This window comes from Triplophysa dalaica, chromosome 4 (genome assembly GCF_015846415.1).
Source record: "Triplophysa dalaica isolate WHDGS20190420 chromosome 4, ASM1584641v1, whole genome shotgun sequence".
In the NCBI taxonomy this organism is placed as follows: domain Eukaryota; kingdom Metazoa; phylum Chordata; class Actinopteri; order Cypriniformes; family Nemacheilidae; genus Triplophysa; species Triplophysa dalaica.
Genome location: NC_079545.1, coordinates 20854806 through 20879892, shown reverse-complemented (window position 1 = coordinate 20879892; position 25087 = coordinate 20854806). Strand labels below are relative to the sequence as shown.

The window sequence follows — 25087 nt, the reverse complement described above, 5'->3', positions numbered from 1 at the left end:
TGTCATTTGTGACTTTTCTATTGCCTCACATCAAATTACCACAACACAAGATGAGATAATTTAAAAGTTTTTCTCTCATCAGCACTTTGTGGATAACCCCCTAAAGTGAAATCAGTGAAATGTGTGTCTGTGAGAGACAGAGAGAGAGAGAAATTCAGAAATATATAAGAGAACATAATAAAGGTACAAGAATACACTGGTTAAAAATAGACAGACAATTTATAAGAGCACTATAAAACATTTAACACTGTCAGATAATGATTTAGCCTTTGTATACATCACATCAACTTCTGTTTGACAACAATATCCTTAAAATTAACAACAATAACCTGCAATAATCCACCTAGTTGGTAGACAATTGTCCTACCGGCTATATTAAAACAAATCCAATGCAGCAAGAAGACTAACGCCTATGAGACCCAATTGTTATTTTCTCAATCTATGTTAAAATATTCATGAAATGTGTGCTGTCCACTATAGTGTGTTTTCCCAGAAACATAATTTCTCTATCTCCTTCTTCTCGATCCTTTGTGCCATGTTTTTAACCTTACCTCGGATGCACTGAGGAAAATTAATCTGCCTGGATGAGAGTTCTCCTTGTCCAAAATATGAACTTTGATAGAGAATTTTCAGTCTTTTAGTCTTATTAGTCTCATTGTTTTTTACACTTATTAGTGTAGTCATATCTGGATCTGTGCTGCCCACTATTGGTTTTACTGTGTCATTGTCTTTACATTATTATAATTGTAAGTAATTGTATTATTAAAGGGGCCATGTGGCGCAAATACTTGTTTTTCTGTGTCTTTGGTGTGCTCTAAATTCCTCATGCATGTATTAGATACGTAAAATTGATAAAATTAAAGTTCCGGAACAAAAGATGCATTCTATCTGAAAGCGAATGCTCTCCCAGTAAAGTGGGCGTACCTGTCAGTACGATTGCTTTGGAATCTGATGTTAAAAATATGGTAAGAGGCGTTACATTTCCGTTACACGCTTGCAGTATTCGACCAATCACTACTCACTTGTTAACTGGCCAATCATAGCATACCTCACCTTTCAGAGCTATGAGCTTTGTAAAAATCTGCACGTTTCAGAGAGGCAGGGCAAAAAGGGGATAAACAATGCACGGTATGTGGAAAATACAGCGTCTTTTAACACTAAATCGTACATCGAAAACAAACAATAATATTCGTTATCATTAATAATAATTATTAACATGCATCTTCCATTCTTTTATGTGACCCCTGTCCATATACAGTAGTAAATGTCTGACTTTTTTGCTGGGAGCATTACTAATTCAATTACATATTTAACATTTGTGTTATGAACAGTTATTTTGAAGTCATGAGTGATTCAAGCCACCAGAAATCAAAAGCTGCTCTCATTGCGATTCCGGGGTATCCAGTATCCTGCACAAACCTGCTGAAGGGTAGCTTTTTTCCTCAGGCTACTAAACTGCTCAACAACAAAAACTGTTAAACTTTACAAGCGAACATTTTTTTACCATTCACTACAGTTTAATGGACTATAACGCAATATGCATTGCAACCTAATGCAATAACCATCTTTTACCAAATTTACTGTACATACCTATATCTGTACTATATGCACTATATGGTTGATCCATTCAAGTTTAATGTGTATATATTGTGTATATTGTGTTTACACTGTCAATATGTGTATAATGTATATTGTCTTTTTTGTACAGTCTGTCTATTTATACTTTGTGTCATGAACTCGTGGTTAGGACACAGACAGAGGACCCAGGGACAGACAGCGGGTAAGGGGGTTTTAACAGACTTTAATACAAAATGACAAAACTAAAATCCAGTTAACATATGACAGAACTACAATAAACTAAACAAGACTTGACAAGGTACAGGAACTCACCACACAAAAGCCATACACAAACACAACAGTACAATGAACCAGCACAAGACAAGAGACACGTGGTCAATATATAATGAGATAAATCAAGAGGGGACAGGTCCAGATCAAGAGAAACATGACAAGATGGGGCATAATCATGACACTTTGCACTGTTCGTCTGCACTACATACTGTCAATTAAGTTAGTAAAGTCATACGGTTGTTTGTCAAAGAGTATTGTATACGTACCCAAGACTTTATGACAATAAAGTGAGTTGAAATTCTGTCTCAAAATTTTACTTCTTTGGAAACAAGCAGTGATGTGTGTTTAAAAGCTTGTTATGCATGTTAAACATATGTTTTAGGTCAATGAAACATCTGAGAGATATTCATAGCTGGTTTAAGGCTGTTTGACTTTTATTCACGAGTTCACACGTAAATATAACTGATAGAGAAAGGTTATGCATATTTGGTGTGCTGCCAAACTTTGTTTATAAAACATAATTTTGAAAGTTGAAGAAATTAACCTGGACATTACACCCACTGCTAGATAATGCTTTCCTTTTCATTTTTTTTCAAGCATATTATAATATTTGCTTTCCATTTTTGTCATTTGTACAAGGCACAAGGTGTTATGTTTTTTTGTGTGTGTTCAAATGTTTGTGTGACCTTTCTAAAACCTTTAATTTTTGAAAGAGTAACCTCTTTCTATTTCAGATATTGTGGTGTGTTTGATATCAGTGAGTAAAAACGAAGAAATTGTCACTAACAACCACACAGACAGGAAGTGTTAACGCAATAGAATTTAGAAAGAACGTTGAGAGAAGAGGAAATTGATCAAATATATGACTTTACAAGATAGAACAAGTCAGAACATTGTCTATCTGTATTCCATAGCATTTTAATCACTGTGTTACATGGCTTTAGATCATTTAGGATCTAATTCCTCAGAAATAGTTATAAACCAAGACAGGACATTTAAGCCAAATCACGTTTTTCTTTACAGGACATCAAATAATGTGAACAGGTTTGCTTGAGGTTTAGGTTTAAAGGATTATCATTAACCTGAAAGTCTAGCCTCACTAATGTAGTGAAACAATGCGTGTGTGGTTTCATCATAGTTCTCTTTCCTGGTCTTGAGGGCGTATAGCTTTTGTATGTGTATATCTTGTGTATATTGTGTTTACACTGTCAATATGTGTATAATGTATATTGTCTTTTTTGTACAGTCAGTCTATTTATACTTTGTGTCATGAACTCGTGGTTGAGACACAGACAGAGGACCCAGGCGCAGACAGCGGGTAAGGGGGTTTTAACAGACTTTAATACAAAATGACAAAACTAAAATCCAGTTAACATATGACAGAACTACAATAAACTAAACAAGACTTGACAAGGTACAGGAACTCACCACACAAAAGCCATACACAAACACAACAGTACAATGAACCAGCACAAGACAAGAGACACGTGGTCAATATATAATGAGATAAATCAAGAGGGGACAGGTGCAGATCAAGAGAAACATGACAAGATGGGGCATAATCATGACACTTTGCACTGTTCGTCTGCACTACATACTGTCAATTAAGTTAGTAAAGTCATACGGTTGTTTGTCAAAGAGTATTGTATACGTACCCAAGACTTTATGACAATAAAGTGAGTTGAAATTCTGTCTCAAAATTTTACTTCTTTGGAAACAAGCAGTGATGTGTGTTTAAAAGCTTGTTATGCATGTTGAACATATGTTTTAGGTCTATGAAACATCTGAGAGATTTTCATAGCTGGTTTTAGGCTGTTTGACTTTTATTCACGAGTTCACACGTACATATAACTGATAGAGAAAGGTTATGCATATTTGGTGTGCTGCCAAACTTTGTTTATAAAACATAATTTTGAAAGTTGAAGAAATTAACCTGGACATTACACCCACTGCTATAATGCTTTCCTTTTCATTTTTTTTCAAGCATATTATAATATTTGCTTTCCATTTTTGTCATTTGTACAAGCCACAAGGTGTTATGTTTTTTTGTGTGTGTTCAAATGTTTGTGTGACCTTTCTAAAACCTCTTTCTATTTCATATATTGTGGTGTGTTTGATATCAGTGAGTAAAAACGAAGAAATTGTCACTAACAACCACACAGACAGGAAGTGTTAACGCAATAGAATTTAGAAAGAACGTTGAGAGAAGAGGAAATTGATCAAATATATTTTACAAGATAGAACAAGTCAGAACATTGTCTATCTGTATTCCATAGCATTTTAATCACTGTGTTACATGGCTTTAGATCATTTAGGATCTAATTCCTCAGAAATAGTTATAAACCAAGACAGGACATTTAAGCCAAATCACGTTTTTCTTTACAGGACATCAAATAATGTGAACAGGTTTGCTTGAGGTTTAGGTTTAAAGGATTATCATTAACCTGAAAGTCTGGCCTCACTAATGTAGTGAAACAGTGCGTGTGTGGTTTCATCATAGTTCTCTTTCCTGGTCTTGAGGGCGTTTAGCTTTTGGCAGATATATACTGTAGCACGTACATCTCATGTCAGCAAGTCTGTCAGCAAGACAGAGAAAGAGAGAAAGGAAATAGCATTTAAAGAAGACGAATTCCTTTCTTGTTCAGACTTCTAGACAGGTATGTGAACAGAAATATTTTAACCATGTTTGCATTTGTTTGCACGTTGCAGTAAAGCAACATTGCCTCTTGTGTCTGGATTTGCAAATAAATAAAACACCAGTCGTGTCATTAATTCACGCGGCTGCTTGCGCTGAACGTATTGTCTGATATTTCAGGCGCAACAGAGGAATAATTTGGTGTTACAAAACATGCGTAATTTGAATTGTAAAGAACATTTGGAAGCAGATTCTTGTAATAGATTCTTCTATTGTTTCTATATGTCGCAACAGTTTTAACAACTTTATATCCGCGTAAATTAAAAATTACGTTTAACTACAATAATCGAGACAAACAAATGTCAACAATTTCTGTAAGAATGTTGTCAATTGAGGGTGGATGTGTTTTGTTGGACAATTTGTGATTTAAAATATGCAGAAAACAATATGGGGGAAGTGTAACTCTTTTAACTGTCTCCGACTTCTGTTCTCAGTCAATTTTAATGTCACTGTGATACATTTCGACCGTGGCAGCTTTGCTTTTCGTTTCCTGTGAAACATACAAGCACACGCATGGACACAAACCTAAAAACAGAAATGAAACATCATTTATTTCAAAGGTCTTGCATAGCACAGGTTACATTGTGTTCTGTTGATACTTGATTCTGTGAAAAAGAGATATTTAACTAACATTTCATCATTAATTAATGTCTATCATTTACATTTAAATATAACATATACCTGAATAAAACATCCAATGCTAACAACTACAATAAATGTCATGAAGATTGTAACATGTATCTCAGTCATGAGAGTGGTCCACATCACTTTTAGAACTCTCTTATCTCTTTGAAAATTACCATTGTGATCAAACAGGTTCAGCTAAACGCCATGTTTATCTTCTTGTCTTATGTCCCACATAGCTACATGAATGGCGGGTGAGTTTAGATACTTTCTTTTATATATTTTGACTCCACTGAAACATATTTTTACTTTAAAGGCCTGTCTTATTTTAATGGTGCATTGAATAAAATGAATCCATAACTAATTTCATTGTAATCTACCCAGTGAACACATCAAAGATTGGTTGAATATTATAGTGTTCATTTGCACCCAGTTGAAGACAAGGACTACCTTGCTAAAAAGCTGTTCCTTTCAAAACAGTCGAAGCAATTAAAATGAACTTAAATTGAAACATTTCAGAACACCATAACCTCTGTGCTCTTATCAACCAGATAGCAGCTTTGAGACTGAATTCCTGCATACGCATAATTCGTACCGCAAGCAGCATGGCGCCCCACCCCTAACCATAAACAGAAACCTGTGTCGTTCCGCCCAGGCATGGGCGCAGCACCTGCTGTCAATAAGGACTCTCAAGCATAGCAAAGAGGAATATGGGGAAAATCTGTATTATGCTTGGAGTTCAGCGAACACAAAGCTCACAGGTCAGTTGCTTCCAAAGTCGAATTCAAAATGTTCATAAGCGTATGAGGCAAATAAAAGTGTTCAGTGTTTAGTCAAGTCATGGTTACATCTGTTTTAGAAATATCTTCACTATACAGTACAGTACCAATATATAAATTATTTGGACTTTCTTAAAAAAACACTTATTACGTACAGTCTGAACCGTTCCCCTGATTAAGCATGCAGTACGAAACAAACTCTGCTTTGTTCAGGACCTGAAGCAGTGGAAAGCTGGTATAAAGAAATTAAAGACTACAATTTTAGCAGGCCGGGGTTCAGCTCGCAAACAGGTAAATCCACAGATTAATGCTTTTTGGTGTAAATTTTGACACAACACTCTGACCAATCCTCTGATGGTTTCCCCCAGGTCACTTTACCCAGGTAGTGTGGAAGGACACAAAGGAGCTGGGGATTGGCCTGGCCACTGATGGAAACACAACTTTTGTAGTGGGTCAGTACCTTCCTGCAGGAAATATCAGCAATGCTGGATATTTTCAGAAGAATGTTTTACCAGCCGGCTCTCCTCTGGATTCTAAGTCCACTAGTACTGGTAAGCAAGTTCTCAAGTGCTAGTGATTATTTAAAGCTGAAAATGTTGGTAATCATTAGTATATAGTAAATACATTTTTAAATATCTTACATAACATTTAGGCAACAAAGTGGGACAAACACATGGTGCATCGAACATGCATTCGGACAGAACACCAGTGCATCCTCGCAGTACTGCAACATCACCACCAGGGGGCAAAGCAGTGCCTCGTGTTGGTAGCGGTTGTCCAGGTAGGAACTCAAAATACTATTTACATTTATTTATTTAGCAGACGCTTTTTTCTTGAGCGAATTACAATTGTGGAATACAACAACCAACGAATTTTTGTTAAAATATAATGCATTATTAATAAAACAAATTCGAAGTCCCCTTTCACGTCTATTTTTTTCTCTTCAATGCATAAAGTACACATGAAGGCATACTGACAATATAAATAAAGTTATCATTCTTATTATGTTCTTTCAACATCCCATTCAACGTGGGATTTCTTTGTCTTTCTCCACATCAAATAACTTTGTGTGTTCGTGTGAACCAGACAGAAGCTTTGAAATTGAGTTCCTACAGACCCACAACTCATACCGCAAAATACACGGAGCACCACCCCTCACCATAAACAGAAACCTGTGTGGCTCTTCGCAGAAATGGGCGGAGCATCTGCTGTCAATCAGGACTCTCATGCACAGCAATGGGGACCATGGAGAAAATGTGTACTATGCATGGAGCTCAGCTACCAAAAAACTTACAGGTTGGCATGTATTGTCTGGACTAGTGCTGGGTGTAAGTAGTTACTCAGTAACTATTTAATTATATTTAATTAATTATTTAATTAGTAAGTGTAATTTAATTACTCTATTTTTATGTAATTTAATAACTACTTTGTGCAACATATGTGTGTGCAACAGTGGAACTGACATAAAAATTCTAAGTCTAACTTGCTATAATTCTCTTTATACTTTGGTAAGTTCATAATGATATTTTATCTAGTTTTATATTATTTATTTGAAGGAATCAGAAGAGCCGTTTCATGTCTATTCTTAACTAATAAAGGTTGATATAGGATAGGCCATAAAAAGTAATTAATAAGTAATTAAATACTTTTTGGGGAGAGGAATTTGTACAGTAAACTAATTACACTATTGAACTTTCCTGTAGCTCAGTGGTAAGAGCATTGCGTTGTGGGTTCGATCCCAGGGGATTGCAAATACCTATGTAAAATGTATAGGATAAAGCAATGTAAGTCGCTTTGGATAAAAGCGTCTGCCAAATGCCTAAATGTAAATGTAATGCTAAATGTGAATATATAATTAGTAGGGGTGGGAATCGTTTGGTCCCTCACGATCGATTCAGAATCGATTCTTAGGGTCAGGATTCGATTCAGAATCGATTCTTGACGTACTAAGTAGCATACAGAAAACGTCATTACGTCGCATTTGCGCTCACAGTCAGACTAGTGTTGGCACTTTCGATTATAGTTTTGAACTGTCACATATTGTATTTTAATACAACTGAGTGCCCAACAAAAACAAGTGTATAAATTAAAAACAACAGGGCTCTCTCGCGGTTGACTTCCGCCTTTTTTGTTCCGATGACATCAGGTTATTATATTACTAATAACATTTTAAAATCTATGTTTTTTTAAATTGGTGAATCGATTTGAATCTCTAGAAGACTGAATATCAATTCATTTGTGACTCGATTTATTTCTACCACCCCTAATTATTAGTAACTAGTTATTAATTACTATTTCAGAGTTACTTACACAACACTGGTCTGGACTGGAATGTGTACTTACCTTTTAGGTAATTTTTATGTAAAACTTTCTATTCTTTACATGTGACAGGACGTGAGGCAGTGGAAAGCTGGTACAGTGAAATTAAAGACTACAACTTCAGTAGGCCTGGATTCAGTTCCAAAACTGGTAAATCCACCAGTTTACTGTCGGATAAGGATTTTCTCTAGTTCTGTTCTAACGAGTACCTCTGGTGGTCTCTTCAGGTCACTTCACACAGGTGGTGTGGAAGGATACGAAGGAGTTGGGAGTTGGATTGGCCACTGATGGCAACACTACATTTGTAGTGGGTCAGTACCTCCCAGCAGGAAACATCAGCAATGCTGGTTATTTTGAAAAAAACGTCCTACCAGGAGGCTCCCCAGTAGACGTCAAATCCAGCTCACCTGGTGAGTCTATTTAGCTACTATATTAAATTGTTAAATGTATACATTTACATTTATGCATGTGGCTGATGTCCCATGACATTTGCTCCTAACACAGGAACACTGTAGACTAACTATATGCAAATCATACAGTTTCGTCTCCGCAGACAGTAATATATTTTGTTGTTGTTTAGCTGACAGAGTTGGACAAGCACTTTCTGCTCTCAGCATCAGATCAAATCAGTTACCTTCAGCACATCCTACTTCTAAATCACCAGAACATAAGGGCCTGCCACCTCCACAGAGCAATGGGAAAAAAGGTATGTGGACTGGAGTCCATCCATCATTTTTCCAAGACTGCTTTTCTTATGCGAGGTCACAGGAGAGCTGGAGCCTAGCCCAGCACCTTGGCCCACAGGGTGCATCCTGAATAGATGACTAAAAGTGGAGTCTGATTACTAAATTATTTATTTGGATGAATATCTCTCTCTCTTCACGTGATGTAGGTCAGGACTTGTCACAGTTTCGTCAGTCCCTCCTCGACGCTCAAAACTATTACAGACAGCAACACGGGTCACACCCTCTCTCACTGTGCCCGGTCCTCTCGAAAGAGGCTCAGGACTGGGCAGCACATCTAGTTAGCATAAACACCCTGAAAAACAGTGGCAAAGGCCACGGAGAAGCTTTGTCATACAAATGGACCTCCAGCATGGTGCCACCAACAGGTTGTTTGAACAGTATACTGTATTCCTTCAATAAGAGCATTTATCTAGAATTTTCTATCTGCTTTTAAGAGGCTGCGGTAACCTGTAATGCTAGTTTGTAGACTCATTATCATTTTTTTGATAGGAAATGAGACTGCCGAATCATGGTACAAAGAAAAGGCAAAATACAATTTTGCAAACCCTGGCTTTCAGAGTGGAGCAGGTAGGCTATTCATTTTGTATTATTTATAAAAATTGCTGAAAAATATAAAAACAATATTCATGCAATGTTTATTATTTTATTATTCTTAGTGAAATATGTCAAGTGTGCATTTATACAAATAATCAACGCAATTATTAAAACGGTATGTTTGTGTTTACATAGGTAACTTCACCCAAATGATATGGAGGTCTACAGAGAAAGTTGGGGTTGGTCTGGCATCAGATGGAAAGGGTATGTTCATCACTGTGGCCTTTTACAAACCTCCAGGCAACATCGCCAACCCCGGCTACTTCCAGGACAATGTCAAACCTGCTGGAAAGTAATGTGCTGAACTAAGTGGAAGCATTTTTCATCTTTTTTAAGGATAAATCAGAATAGATAAAAAAATGACCCTTATATCTTTTCAAATTGGATTGCATGAAAATATTTCTGAAGAATTAGCAGACAATTTTTTAGCGTTTTGACTCCTCATAGTGACAAGGTGCTGTCTCCATACGACTACCTTCTTGGGGTCTTCTATGCCAGATGATAATTTGTGTGAGGAAAAGACCAATGGTACTGTACATGTATTCATTCTTCACTGATAATGATACCTCTGTCTGAAACTTGCATCTAGAAAATATATTAGCCTAAAATAAAAAAATAATGCCAGTAAACTGTCAAATGGGTTTCGAAAATATTTGTTTACCTTTTTGACTCTTTATCTCGGTCACACGCACACATACAGCAAATGTAACCCATGTGCACTGGAAAGGTTAAATGCAGTGGTGTAGTCAAGGGTAGGGGGAGATCGGGGATGGTTTTAACACTTCCAATCTCTCCAATCAGGAACTAGTTACAAATCACCTGATTCACTTCACACATGCTTAGTTTAGTCCTTATTCCACATGTGAGAAAGTAGAGCTCTGTGGCCAACACAGCAGATGCTAGAGGGGAAAAACTTACTTTGGTAAGAAAGTACGTTTTTTTTTTTTCTTAACTTCGTTTAATGATGGCAATGCCTGATTTGTAGTTAAACTAATTAAAGTTAAATCATGTTATTTGTGTGTCTGTGTAGATTTATTTCATACAAGTTCTTGATGCAGGTGCTCCAAACACGGAGCACCTGCTCCTTGACTGGGGAGATGACCCCAGGGTTGGTGTGTGCCTGGAGCATATCCCCAAAAATGCAATAGATGCAGGACAGCAGCTGGAGCAACGTATCCCCACAAAGAGGCTTGCTTGAGTTGGCCGGATGCTGGCTCTGCTTGCAGGGCGAGCCAAGTGAATCTGTTGCGTTGAGGAAAGAAGATAAGGCTCTGGTGGAGCAGGCACTACTGCAGTAGTGTAGAGTATAGATAGGGCTCCTGGGGAGCAGCACTACGGCGGCAGTGTGGTGTGGAGGTTAGGAGTCCAGGAAGCAAAGAAAGTTGGAGATAAAGTGGCCTCAGAGAAGAGGACTGGGACCTGTAGAATTGGTGTCTGGTGCGGCAGAGGCACGGGCCCCTACAGGGGGGGGTTCGCTGCAGCAATACTGGCTTCTTTAGAAGTGGAATTTGTTTCAGCAGAGTATGGGTTGGAAGCACGGGCCCCTGTAGAAGCGGTCGCTATGGCGATACTGGCTTCTGTAGAATTGGTGTCTGCTGCGGCAGAGCACGAGTTGGAAGGACGGGCCCCTGCGCCGATACTGGCTTCTGTTGAAGTGGAATTTGTTTTCAGCAGAGTACGGGTTGGAAGCATTGGGCCCCTGAGGAGGCAGCTGCTGCAGCAATACTGGCATCTGTAGAATTGGTTTCTGCTGTGGCAGAGGACGAGTTGGAAGCACGGGCCCCTGTGGGGACGGTTGCTGCTGTGATGCTGGCCTCTAAGTGAGTGGTGTTTGCTGCAGAACATAGATGGAGGCATGGGCTCCTGAAGGGTGACTGTTCTGGAACTGTCCGTGGAGGCCAGCTGATGGACAAAGATTGCCCAAAGTTCGCGACGGTCCACTTCCTAATGGCTGGGATGGTTGGGAGTGCCAGAGCGCATGACGACTCTGGCGAGGAAGGGAAGTGCATGGCTGGGCGCGGCGAGGAAGTGCAGCTACGTTTCGAGGCGTGATATGTAACCTGGGGAAATTGTCTGCCTCATGGCAAGGCCGCAGGCTCAATTGCTGCATCTGAGCCGGTGCTGGAGCGCTGAGGGGCGCTTGAATTGAAGCTGGAAATGGTGGTTAGTTCCGAGCATCTGAGAAAGCTGAATAAAGCTAGTGTGAACATGGTGTCTAGCATGGGTGCGGTGCGATGCGGTGCGATGCGGTGCGGAGGGTAGCATTTAGTATGCGACTCCAGGCTGATTGGTTTTCTGGGGTCTGGGCTGGGCTCTTCAATGCCTTTGATGAGTATCAATGTCTGCGAGCTGGATATTGCTGGGGAGGGTGAGCCATAGATGAGTTTGTGAAATATTTTATTTTTAAAGGTATCCTTTAATGGAGCCTGGAGGTTTTAGGTGGTGCTGAAGAGCTGAGGTCTAGAGTCAGGGCATTTGGTGGGATGTCATTGGGGAGGCAGATTCCAGCATGAAGGGAGGGCGGGCCTGAGGAAGAGCCGAGAACAAAGGCAGCCTCACGCTGAGGTCAGCTCCTTGGGCAAACGCAAATGAAGGTCTGGAAGGGAGGCAGCCAGGGCCGGCGCCGATAGGGGAGGAAGCCTCACGCTATAGTTTGACGGAAGGCCAGAAGGGCTTTTGCTTTCTGGCCGGGGAGCGCCCAAGAGCCCATATGACTGGCAGGTATGCGATGATGTTTAGTTTTGCAAAGGAATGCAAATCAGACATTTCAAAGGTTAAAACGACCATTACGTGTTTACGTGGATCGTGATGAAGACTTGTGATACCTTTGCTTGCAGATGGAGTATAGCCAATAAAAAAATGCTGTTATATCTTCAAATTTATGCGCGCATCTGTATGAGTCGAACACAATGATTGATTCCAGAGTTAACATTTGGGTCATGAGCCCAAGATGCATTTTTTTGTTCGGGTTGGCAGACGAAGGAGATCTTGCCGTTAAGCACCGATCGAATATACTGACAAGTATACCGCTGACGGCTGCGTGCATTCTTTGGGGCGAGATGTGAATGGGAACGGGACGCTATGTAGAAAACGTATGCCGCTAGATGATACAAACAGATTTTAGTTAACCAACAGTCACTTCCGGAAGCGCCGATTAGATTTAACAATTTCCAGAAGTTTACGTTTAGCTTAACTGACGTTCCCTGAGATCTCATGCTTGAGTGCAGCAGTGTCAACGCGGGGTGACGGAGGATAAAGCTAAATTGATGGTACTAGAAAGATTGTAGGCTACTCACCCAGCTTCTTGCGTAACAGCATGTTTCGGGCTACAAATAGAAGGGAAAACTCAGTTTATAAATGATAAATAGTAAAGTGTCGGTAATGAGGCGGGATGATTAGAGCGACTCATGGAATAACAGGAAGAATTGTCTCCACCAAGAGGATTGTTTCACTTCGAGTGTACCACCATTGAAACGTTAATGTATTGGCATAGGGGTACCGTTATTGAATTGGGTCGAAAACGGCAATCTTACGAGCCTGGATAGTATATATTTACAGGTGCCGGAGTCTAAACGCTCGTGTCCCGTTAGCAGCGAGCTATCGTTAGCAGCTCAAACGTAAACAGCGGGTATATGGAATCGCTTCCCGAATCTGCGGGGAAGATGTATATGTTGCCTAAATGCTTTCGGGCATGCTGCGTGGCTGCAGCGCTTTTAGGATCCATTGAATGCCTTACGTCTGCCCTGTGCTGATTAAATCCTTTAAAGTTTTTACGTTCGTATTTAGGAATATTTTATCGAAAAGCAAAAATAAATCGTGTAAAGCAAACAAGCTTCCGTGTTTGCGTGTGCGTCTATGAGCAACAATGTTGCGAAACGTCTGAGAGAAAGAAGGTGAGGTGGTTTGACTTCTTATAGGCTTTCAGGATGATTGCTGTTTGTTAATTATCTGCACGTGCTCCTCCCGAACCTTGTTAATAAAACATAATTTGATGTCTGCCAACACAATTTATTACTTACGTTTTACTTGCCACAATCACCTTTGGGTCAAAAGCAAATATCAGCCAAACTGCAGGCTAAAATATTTTTGTTTGTTAGTATTTTTTGTATTTTGCAAAAATAAACATGGCACTCGCTTAGAACAATTTTAAACATTTAATGTTAATAGTCACAAAATAATTGGATTGGCCACTCTTGTCTCTTGAGCTATGGTAATGTTTATTAAACATTGAACTTTAGACAAACTGTTGAACAGTTTGAGATACAAAAGCATATATGTATTTAAAAATAAATGTAACCAATTTTAACATTAGCAAGAGGCAGTGAATGCAGGTAGTTCAGCTCTCTTGAAATCAAACCATTTTTTCTGTAGGCTATGTAACCAAAATACACACGGTATTATTTGGAAAGTCTAACAGAAAGAAAAACTTTTGTTTTGAGTTTCCTAGGTCTGTGTATACATACACTCGGTGTATTTCTGTGTTACTCTGAGGCTCATATTAAAGGTTTGTATGTGAAGAGTTTCTATAGCAATGCTTCTACTGTTTCTATAGAGCTCTTTGTTGTAGCAATTAAAGACAGACTTTTTTCATGCCGTGTTACATATCCTCATAGAAATCACTTGCAACAGTATAGGAAGTAAAACAGCCAAATGAACTGTAAGCCTGGGTGCCTATTACATCAAAAAGATGCTCCCTAATGTCAAATCATACATATAAGTGGATTCGGTGCGTTTCAATGAATGATTAAAGATTAATTGTATTCTTGAAAGATATGACTTTTTTCATGGATTTGGTAAATTGGTGAAATTTAGGAGACACATCGTTTGTAAAAACAAGATCTCCAGATACTCTGATTGTTTATTGTAAATATTCATATTCAGGGGAAATTTGCATTGATGTCCTTTGGCTGTTCAATGTTTCTGCCAGGCATCTTTTGTTCAATTTGAAAAGTGGTGTATATTTGTGTGCAAAGCAGCTGTTACCATGTTAGTGTTACACTTTGAGTGTTAATCAATAATGTAGTGAGTAGGTTTGCCTTACACCCCTTTATCGTCTACACACAAAGCACAAAGTTACCCATGTAGCTGTTCAGGGCATATCAAAGTTTAGACTTTCTCAAAACCTGAGCTAGTCAAACATTAGTGCCCTAGACTGTATCTCTGTTTTGCTGCACAGTCAGCATACCTCAAAACATTAGGAAGTACAGTCAGTTTTACCTTCATTTTACATCTTAAAATTGGACCCTTTGACCTAACACTATAAAGACAGGTCAGACAGATTGTTAATTCTGAACTGTATAGAAGATGATGTCAAGAAGCTTTTGATTCCGCAACCCCGGATAAAAAAGCCCTGTTCTAGACTGAAGCAAATATATTCTGGGAAAGCTTAACACTAAAAACTTTCTAATGGTTTTGTGATTGCTGAAATTTGTCTGAAAATGTATTTGATCAAACCTGATCATAAACATTACATGCATGCCTAAAGTATATACTCCCATTTCATTTTGCTCTAGCTTGTTTTTCATCACATGCATGAACCGAATCCCCCACGGTATTGATGACACCTGTGATAAATAATTTACAAATCCTTTGCATCCCACTTGTGATGAGTCACACAAGCACAAAATATATTTGTAATATATTTATTTTAATATATTTTATCGCTTTTTCAATCACACAGTCTTTTGCTTAAGTGAAAATATACATTTCCAAATATTCGTTGCCAACAACCCTCAAACAGTTGTTTACATATATATTTAAATGTATGAATACCATTTTTGTCACAGAATAAAAACAACATACAGTAAGTGAACAGATGAGAATTTAAGCACAATATTTTGTTAACATGTTTAATGACCAGCAAAAAAAGTTTGAACTTAAAAGTGAAAGTTGATTTTATTTGAAGAGTTTTGTTCCAAAATGGGATAGCTTTTTTATTATGTAATCATATTTTTATTGTGTTTTATTGTGTTTGTTTGCTGTATTTTTGTTATTATTGCTTGAAACAAAACAAACCAACTGCATTTTTATTATATTTATTGCACAATAAAAAAACAAACTTATCTCATTTAGCAAACAAACTCTTCCTTTATTGTTCATATTTAGGCCAATTAAGATTAATTTACAGTCAAATTAGAAAATAATTATGATAAGTGAATATTTATAATAACCCGTGACTGTTTTATTTTGTAAGATGGATATTTATTAAAAAAATGACTTATAGTTCTGGTCAAGAAGGCGCACTATTGACCTTAAATCCAATGTAATGTATCTGTACCATTTATTAAACAAGTCTAAACATGCCGTGTACAGCTCAGTTCAGGTGGTGCTTAGTAACACGATTCTCGGTGGAGAATTAGGTTTATTCAGTGATAAAAGCTGGTTTCTATGCGTCTCTGGTTACCAATACAATACAAAGCGGTTTCTGGCATCCTCTCGCAGTTTTGTAACTACTGGTAACCGCTTACAACATCTCTAACCCAATCAAAAACAAATAACGTCATGAGAACCCATTTCTCTCACCCAATGAAAGCGCACAGAGCGTGACTGACGTCTCCGTCTACCACTCGTGTTTGCGTACGACAGTCGACGTTATTTAAAGCCGTTCTGTCAATTTCTTAAACTTTAGTTGGTGTTTGGCGGAATAGCTGCAACTGGGACGGATTTTATTTTCAAGTTGTCCTATTTTATTTGTTAACCGTTCACCATGAGGGAAATTGTTCACCTGCAGGCTGGTCAGTGTGGAAACCAAATCGGTGCCAAGGTGAGTTGCAAGAGTTTTTGTTCAGACACGTAATATTAAGTTAAACCGTGAATGAAAGTGTGGTCGTGAGGGACATTGCTTTACATAAACGTAATTATGTTTCAAGAGTGCTATTTGTCTATAAAATGCGAATTAGGTCCTGAACATAAATATATAGCGATTCAATTCAATATTCAGTGCTTTTCTTTACACGTCAGTTGGGTAGCAACACTTTAACTGACGTTGTGAGGAGCTCATCCCGTCAATGAGAGTCTTGCTGAACCCGTCAGCTAATATTGCTCACTTTTAGTCAAAGCTGGTTTAAAGGGCGCTCACCGGCTGTGGTTCCTCTCATCTGGCATTGACACTGAATTCACGAGTTCTCTTGCGCTGTTTTATCTCTTTACGATATAGCAGTGCAACGCAAATTTGGTATCTGTCGCAACTTTTAATACTAATTTTCTTTAAATGACACATGATGAAATGAAACAAAGCACTTCGCCCTACTGTTTAAAGTCAGAATCCTTACATTTCCTATGTATCCTCGTTCCCATTAAAGTCATTGTGAACCTACTTGTTACGTTTATTCTACGTTTAAAATAATGTAGTCTGTTTTTACCACAACCTTAACTTCATACATTAATGTCTTCCCCTTAAATTATTAACAAGTATTAACACATAGATCGCGGTGATGACAAAGCTCTGTAAAATCTTGCATATGTTTCTACGTATTCTTGTATATGTGATGTGTTACAAAGATATGATGCTTTGTAAAAAATATTGTATTTAGGTCGACAGTACTGGCATAGACCTGTTTTTTTCAACCTTATTTTTTTACAATTCTATAACGTCATATTCAAAGCATAAGTAAAGAATAATGCATAAATATTTAAATGAATTATTATCATATATTATTAGAAAAACAAATCAAACAAGCACACTGACCCCTGTCTTTTGGCCATGTGTGGTCGAGGTTATTGTTGTATAGTATAGTACACCACTTTTTTTGTTAGGACTACACCACTGGTTTCTATGATCTTGACACAGATTTTTCTTTGCATTCAGTTTTGGGAGGTGATTAGTGATGAGCACGGAATTGATCCTACGGGAACTTATCACGGTGACAGTGATCTGCAGTTGGAGCGGATTAATGTTTATTACAATGAGGCAACTGGTAAGTTGAATATAGTTTATACTCTTATAATACAACAAAAGAGTAATAAAAGTGGGGGAAAAAACGTGTTCTGTGCTGACATAGGAGGAAAGTATGTTCCTCGTGCCGTTCTTGTCGACCTGGAGCCTGGAACCATGGATTCGGTGAGATCGGGACCATTTGGACAAATCTTCAGGCCTGACAACTTTGTCTTTGGTAGATCTATCTTCATATTGGATGTTTTCATTTTAATAATTTAAATAAATATGAAAAAGAATTCCCAAATCTGCCTCTATTGCTTTTTAGGTCAGAGTGGTGCTGGAAATAACTGGGCTAAGGGTCATTACACGGAAGGAGCTGAGCTTGTGGACTCAGTTCTGGATGTGGTCCGCAAAGAGGCAGAAAGCTGTGACTGCCTGCAAGGTTTCCAGCTCACACACTCCCTTGGCGGAGGCACTGGGTCAGGCATGGGCACCCTCCTCATAAGCAAAATCCGTGAGGAGTACCCTGACCGCATCATGAACACCTTTAGTGTGGTGCCCTCACCCAAAGTCTCAGACACTGTTGTGGAGCCTTACAATGCCACACTGTCTGTCCACCAGCTTGTGGAGAACACAGATGAAACGTACTGCATCGACAACGAGGCCCTGTATGACATTTGCTTCCGTACCCTGAAACTCACTACACCCACCTATGGTGATCTTAACCACCTTGTGTCTGCCACAATGAGTGGGGTCACCACCTGTTTGCGCTTCCCTGGTCAGCTCAACGCCGATCTGCGTAAACTGGCCGTCAACATGGTGCCGTTCCCTCGTCTGCATTTCTTCATGCCAGGCTTTGCCCCACTCACCAGCAGAGGGAGTCAGCAATACCGGGCCCTTACAGTGCCTGAGCTCACCCAGCAGATGTTTGATGCCAAGAACATGATGGCTGCTTGTGACCCCCGCCACGGCCGCTACCTCACTGTTGCTGCTGTCTTCCGAGGCCGCATGTCCATGAAAGAAGTGGATGAGCAGATGCTGAATGTCCAGAACAAGAACAGCAGCTACTTCGTGGAGTGGATCCCTAATAACGTCAAGACCGCCGTTTGCGACATTCCGCCTCGTGGCCTTAAAATGGCTGCTACTTTTATCGGCAACAGCACCGCAATCCAGGAGCTGTTCAAGCGCATCTCTGAGCAGTTTACGGCTATGTTCAGGCGAAAGGCGTTTTTGCATTGGTACACTGGAGAGGGAATGGATGAGATGGAGTTCACAGAGGCAGAAAGCAACATGAATGATTTGGTGTCTGAGTACCAACAGTATCAAGATGCCACTGCAGAAGAGGAGGGAGAGTTTGAGGAAGAGGGAGAGGAGGAGCTTGCATAAGGAGATGATCAATCAAGTTTCTGGTTACTGTTTTGTTCAGTTCAATTTCTTGTATGTTCATTTTGTCTTTGATCTGTCCACTTTTGGTTCCAAAAGCAGCATATCTGTCAATGTACAACCATTTCTAATAAAGTATTTTGCCTGTTCCATTTGAGTTTTTCTTGGTCTGAGAATGTGTTGAATTTGTATGAGAATTAATATGGCAAAATGACTTATAATATTTATAAAAACCTGTGCCTGTTTTATTTTGGAAGATGGTTATTTATTAAAAAAATGACTTATAGTTCTGGTCAAGAAGGCGCACAATTGACCTTAAATCCAATGTAATGTATCTGTAGCATTCATTAAACCAGTCTTATCATGCCGTTTACAGCTTAGTTCAGGTGGTGCTTGGAAACACGATTATCGGTGGAGAATTAGGTTTATTCAGTGATAAAAGCTGGTTTCTATGCGTCTCTGGTTACCAATACAATACAAAGCGGTTTCTGGCATCTCTCCAGTTTTGTAACTACTGGTAACCGCTTACAACATCTCTAACCCAATCAAAAACAAATAAGAGTATGTGTTGTTTGCGGATAAGGTACGCGTAGTCTACGCATGGAAAATCGACGCGTACTCTACGCGCAAACAACGCGTTCTCGACGCGTGACGTCAGACGTTAATTTCGCGTGTTTTTGAGCCATCCGGCCACTTGCCCAGTTTAAACGTGTAAGCGTGATGAGTTCCCATTGGCTGCTGAGCGGAAGGGTTAAACCATTACTGTAGGCCTAGGGGGGTTGCCTTCCATTTCTGACTCCTTGCCATCACAATGCATGTAACATGTGAAAGATCCACTTATCTATTTATGTATCTACTTATCTAATAAGCTATTAGATATAGATGTTTTATAATCTTTTTTTATCGTTTATTGCCCGATCATGTTAGTGACTGTTGTAGCAGAGACCAGCAATGGATCAGCAGCGGTCAAGGGGTTAGACACTCTGGTCATCTCGTTTTAAGGTGTTTCGGTAAATGTAGGATCGAAGGCCGCTCGTCACGAAGACTAACCCACCTTTAACAAAAAAATGTTTTAGAAAACCTCTTGCCACAGTTTTAAGCCCTCTCCATAGATACATACGTTTATAATTGGTTAACTTCATAAATCAGTAAATTTATTCATCTTGAATAATTTATAGAATTTATTGGTAATATTAGGTTCTATATTCCTTTCTAATTTTCAAACTTTGGCTAGGACCCTTTTTTATTTCTTTGCAGTTAGAAACAAAAGGTTTAAAGTTTCATTAGACTTTATGAAAATAAAGTAATGTTTTATAATACAATTTTATTGAAATATAAGATAAATAAATACGAATTTATAGAAATCCATTTTTTCTTTACTCTACGCGTTGTTGAGGTGTTAAAATTCGCACGTTTTTGACCCTTTTGGCTTTCCATAATACACACGTCGTCGACTCGTCGCCAAACTTGAAGTGTGATTTTTATTTGTAATCCCAATGATGCAGTTCTAGAAAACAGAAGTAGAATGTAGTTTCTAGCAACAAAAGGACACTAATACAAGTTGGACAACAATATTATAGTTTTTCGTTAAAGTTGGCAAAGTGATTATATTAGCCTCTAAGCTTGTTGCAAAACCAACTGTTAGTTTATCTTGAAAGATCATGATTTATTAAGGAACATGAATTTAAGTTTAACAGATGATAAAAGCACCCTCTCAAAAATTAACCATGGTTTTACTAAAGTAATAGTACAGTATCTTGGTTTTAGTACAGTAAAAGTTTGTGACAAAGTGATCTGCTGTCTTCAGTATTAAAGTTAGTTTAATATATATATTTTTAATTAAGTTTAGCCTAATCGTAGTTATTAAACTGATATAGGTAGTTCCACTGTGAACTTTTTACAAACTACTGTGATTTGGTCTATAATCATTTGATGTGTTGTATAGCGTTATTTCTGTTCAATCTTTAAATTTGCAGGTATCTAATCTTGCAATACATGTGGAACCTAAAACCCAAAACCAAGTGTGAAAAGACAGTAAGCCTACTGTGAAGAACACAACTGAGTTTCACTGATAAAGTTCAGTTTGTGCTGTTATGTTTCCAGAGTATGCCTAACCGAGTTGTATTTTTCTGCATGCTCCTGCTCGTGCACGTACTGCAAAGTATACTGTAATCACTAATCAGCATGTCTACCATGGTGCCACTTGTGTACAGACCTGTGCATGAACACTGTTGTGTATTTATTTTGTTATGCCATCATATATAGGCTGGCTGTGTTGCAGAGTAATGCAGAAGGAAATTGAAAACACTCTTCTTCTTTGGCGCAAGTAGACTAGATAAAGTTTTTAACACTTGACCAGTGTACCCCTTTCATGTACCCCTTTAACAAGCAGATGTTTTAATATTTAACGGTCAATTTAAGACATAGTGACATGTAAATAAATAACGTTATTGACATATAGATTTCTTGCCCCTCTTTCTGTTCTTTTTTTTTGTCAATTAAATGTGCTTTATTGAGAGATCTTCAGTTTGGCCAGATCTTCAGAGAGGAAAAATAGCGGCACTTTTCATTAACATTAATATTAATACACGGGCTATGGTGTCCTGATGATTCACTTTCCATCAGGGTGTGACATTTTGAAACTAATTGGGCAACACTATATGTCCTGTCTCCTTATTTTAATTTGAAGAGCACATTAAGCTTTTTTTAATGCAAAAATTGAAAATGAACTGAGCTTCACATCTAACTTTAAATGCTTATTCTAGTGCATTCTTTCATGCACTTCTCTGACCCGTTTCTATCCTCTCTCAGGAGTCTCAGGATATTATCTGATGTACACAATAATTTATTTAATTATTGTGTACAATAATTATTGGATTAAATTATCCATTCATAAAGACTTTGTTTAGTCTTTTTAGGTTTCGATTCGGAATTGATCAATGTTTTGAACCAATCCGTTTGATGAGTTGATTAATTAAATATGGAAATAATTAATATTATATATTTATAATTATACATTTGAAATATTCATTGCATAGCATTATTCATGTATTTTTAATTTCAGTCTCCAAATGCAATCATGCTTCCTCTGAGTAAAACAAACTCTTGAATTTAAAGATTAAAACAATTAATTTTAATGTAAACGATAATAGATATGTATAGGAGCTAAATCTAAAACTTTAAACCACTGCATTGTTTGATCCCGAGATTGGTAGGTTTACGCAATTTCATCATGTTCTGTTGTTTGTCTCTTTGTTTCATCTCCATAAAGAACGAACAGACCATTTCTTATTTGCATCATCATAGAGTTTATTGGCTCCACACCAACGTGCATAATCCAATGTACTTACAGACGTAAGGTGCATAGAATTTCCATGATTTTGCTGCGTGGTTGCGAATGCCTTAAAAACCTTTTTGCCCATTTTTGCACCTGTTTTACACCATCGGTTAGGTCGTTAAAATACAAAATAAACCACCGTGTTAACCGCGCCCCTAAACGGCTAAAAATGGAAATAACACCGCATTACACAGTTTGGCTCCTACAATATTTTTTTATATATTTTCTTTTTTTTAAGTTCTGTAAAAAAGGATACTGAGGGGATTTAAAAAAATCTACATTTATTTATAATTTGTTGCCAATATTGTTCACCTGCAGGCTGGTCAGTGTGGAAACCAAATCGGTGCCAAGGTGAGTTGCAAAGTTTTTGTTCAGTCACGTTATATTAAGTTAAACCGTGAATGAAAGTGTGGTCGTGAGGGACATTGCTTTACATAATCGTAATTATGTTTCAAGAGTGCTATTTGTCTATAAAATGCGAATTAGATCCTATAAATATATAGCGATTTCAATATTCAGTGCTTTTCTTTACACGTCAGATGGGTAGCAACACTTTAACTGAAAACATGATGTTTCTTGACGCGGATTTTTCTTTGCATTCAGTTTTGGGAGGTGATTAGTGATGAGCACGGAATTGATCCTTACGGGAACTTATCACGGTGACAGTGATCTGTAGTTGGAGCGGATTAATGTTTATAACAATGAGGCGGTAAATTGAATATAGTTTATACTCTTAAAATACAATAAAAGAGTAATAAAAGTGGGGGAAACAACGTGTTCTGTGCTGACATAGGAGGAAAGTATGTTCCTCGTGCCGTTCTTGTCGACCTGGAGCCTGGAACCATGGATTCGGTGAGATCGGGACCATTTGGACAGATCTTCAGGTCTGACAACTTTTTCTTTGGTAGATCTTTCTTTATATTGGATGTTTTCATTTTAATAATTTAAATAAATATGAAAAAGAATTCCCAAATCTGACTCTATTGCTTTTTAGGTCAGAGTGGTGCTGGAAATAACTGGGCTAAGGGTCATTACACGGAAGGAGCTGAGCTTGTGGACTCAGTTCTGGATGTGGTCCGCAAAGAGGCAGAAAGCTGTGACTGCCTGCAAGGTTTCCAGCTCACACACTCCCTTGGCGGAGGCACTGGGTCAGGCATGGGCACCCTCCTCATAAGCAAAATCCGTGAGGAGTACCCTGACCGGATCATGAACACCTTTAGTGTGGTGCCCTCACCCAAAGTCTCAGACACTGTTGTGGAGCCTTACAATGCCACACTGTCTATCCACCACCTTGTGGAGAACACAGATGAAACGTACTGCATCGACAACGAGGCCCTTTATGACATTTGCTTCCGTACCCTGAAACTCACTACACCCACCTATGGTGATCTTAACCACCTTGTGTCTGCCACAATGAGTGGGGTCACCACCTGTTTGCGCTTCCCTGGTCAGCTCAACGCCGATCTGTGTAAACTGGCCGTCAACATGGTGCCGTTCCCTCGTCTGCATTTCTTCATGCCAGGCTTTGCCCCACTCACCAGCAGAGGGAGTCAGCAATACCGGGCCCTTACAGTGCCTGAGCTCACCCAGCAGATGTTTGATGCCAAGAACATGATGGCTGCTTGTGACCCCCGCCACGGCCGCTACCTCACTGTTGCTGCTGTCTTCCGAGGCCGCATGTCCATGAAAGAAGTGGATGAGCAGAAGCTGAATGTCCAGAACAAGAACAGCAGCTACTTCGTGGAGTGGATCCCTAATAACGTCAAGACCGCAGTTTGCGACATTCCGCCTCGTGGCCTTAAAATGGCTGCTACTTTTATCGGCAACAGCACCGCCATCCAGGAGCTGTTCAAGCGCATCTCTGAGCAGTTTACGGCTATGTTCAGGTGCAAGGCGTTTTTGCATTGGTACACTGGAGAGGGAATGGATGAGATGGAGTTCACAGAGGCAGAAAGCAACATGAATGATTTGGTGTCTGAGTACCAACAATATCAAGATGCCACTGCAGAAGAGGAGGGAGAGTTTGAGGAAGAGGGAGAGGAGGAGCTTGCATAAGGAGATGATCACTCAAGTTTCTGGTTACTGTTTTGTTCAGTTCAATTTCTTGTTTGTTCATTTTGTCTTTGATCTGTCCACTTTTGGTTCCAAAAGCAGAATAGCTGTCAATGTGCAATCATTTCTAAGAAAGTATTTTGACTGTTCCATTTTAGTTTTTCTTGGTCTGAAAATGTGTTGAATTAGTATAGAAATTTATATGGCAAAATGAGTTATGCCAAAACTGAAAAAAGTTAACTTTTTATATACTTGTTCAAGTAAACTGTAGTATAGCTTACAAAAGAAAAAAAATGAAAAAAATGAAAAAAAAAAATGTTGGTTTAACAAGAATAAATCCATTGACATTAACATATACAAGGATTAATAAATGCTGTAAAACTTTATTGCTCCTTGTTAGTTTATGTCAGTTAATGTATTTACTGTTAACAAATACTAGCTTATTGTTAAGTGTACCAATCTTGCTTAAAGATTTGCTTAAAAGAGGGACTTTACAGAATGTAGTGTAGATTATATGTACTCACCAGCAGATGGAGACAGTGAGTTGCTAAAATGTTTGCTCGTGAAATTTCTGCTGTGAAAAATATATATACTGAATTTCAGATTTACAGATAAAAGATGTGACGACGTTTGGAAATAAAAAGGTATGTGAGACTGGGAAAAAACACAAAATACAAAGCAGTCTTTCATGTGGTTGTCATTTTGTTGAAACGCATTGCCGTTTCATCAACACGTGAAACGCGTTTCCACACATTTTTCTAATGTTAGAGGCATTTATTGAGCATTAATAATATGTAAGAAATTAAATCTAGTCATCGAGACAGGTCTGAT

The 25087-nt window shown here is 38.5% G+C and overlaps 3 protein-coding genes across 5 annotated transcripts; all 3 read left to right on the top strand.

The window, feature by feature from the left end:
• Positions 1 to 4165: 4165 nt before the first annotated feature.
• Positions 4166 to 10621, top strand: glipr2 (GLI pathogenesis-related 2). Of its 2 annotated transcripts, none has more exons than XM_056747242.1 (13): positions 4166 to 4508; positions 5363 to 5424; positions 5722 to 5931; positions 6163 to 6240; positions 6318 to 6500; positions 6602 to 6730; positions 7036 to 7245; positions 8341 to 8418; positions 8496 to 8678; positions 8849 to 8974; positions 9161 to 9379; positions 9504 to 9581; positions 9744 to 10621. In XM_056747242.1, exons 2-13 carry the CDS (start codon positions 5418 to 5420, stop codon positions 9902 to 9904), a joined length of 1662 nt encoding a protein of 553 aa, XP_056603220.1. In that variant the 5' UTR covers positions 4166 to 4508; positions 5363 to 5417; the 3' UTR covers positions 9905 to 10621. The 2 variants fall into 2 exon arrangements, with proteins under 2 accessions (XP_056603220.1, XP_056603219.1); XM_056747241.1 differs by having other exon boundaries at positions 4167 to 4508; positions 5410 to 5424.
• A 5526-nt stretch (positions 10622 to 16147) lies between these two features.
• Positions 16148 to 19011, top strand: LOC130418902 (tubulin beta-4B chain). Of its 2 annotated transcripts, XM_056745103.1 has the most exons (4): positions 16153 to 16371; positions 17416 to 17524; positions 17609 to 17719; positions 17810 to 19011. In XM_056745103.1, exons 1-4 carry the CDS (start codon positions 16315 to 16317, stop codon positions 18868 to 18870), a joined length of 1338 nt encoding a protein of 445 aa, XP_056601081.1. In that variant the 5' UTR covers positions 16153 to 16314; the 3' UTR covers positions 18871 to 19011. The 2 variants fall into 2 exon arrangements, with proteins under 2 accessions (XP_056601080.1, XP_056601081.1); XM_056745102.1 differs by having other exon boundaries at positions 16148 to 16371; positions 17416 to 17719.
• A 3662-nt stretch (positions 19012 to 22673) lies between these two features.
• On the top strand, positions 22674 to 24413 carry zgc:55461 (beta-tubulin family protein). The gene is made up of 2 exons (XM_056745151.1): positions 22674 to 23108; positions 23199 to 24413. Exons 1-2 carry the CDS (start codon positions 23048 to 23050, stop codon positions 24257 to 24259), a joined length of 1122 nt encoding a protein of 373 aa, XP_056601129.1. The 5' UTR covers positions 22674 to 23047; the 3' UTR covers positions 24260 to 24413.
• The last annotated feature ends 674 nt before the right edge of the window (positions 24414 to 25087 follow it).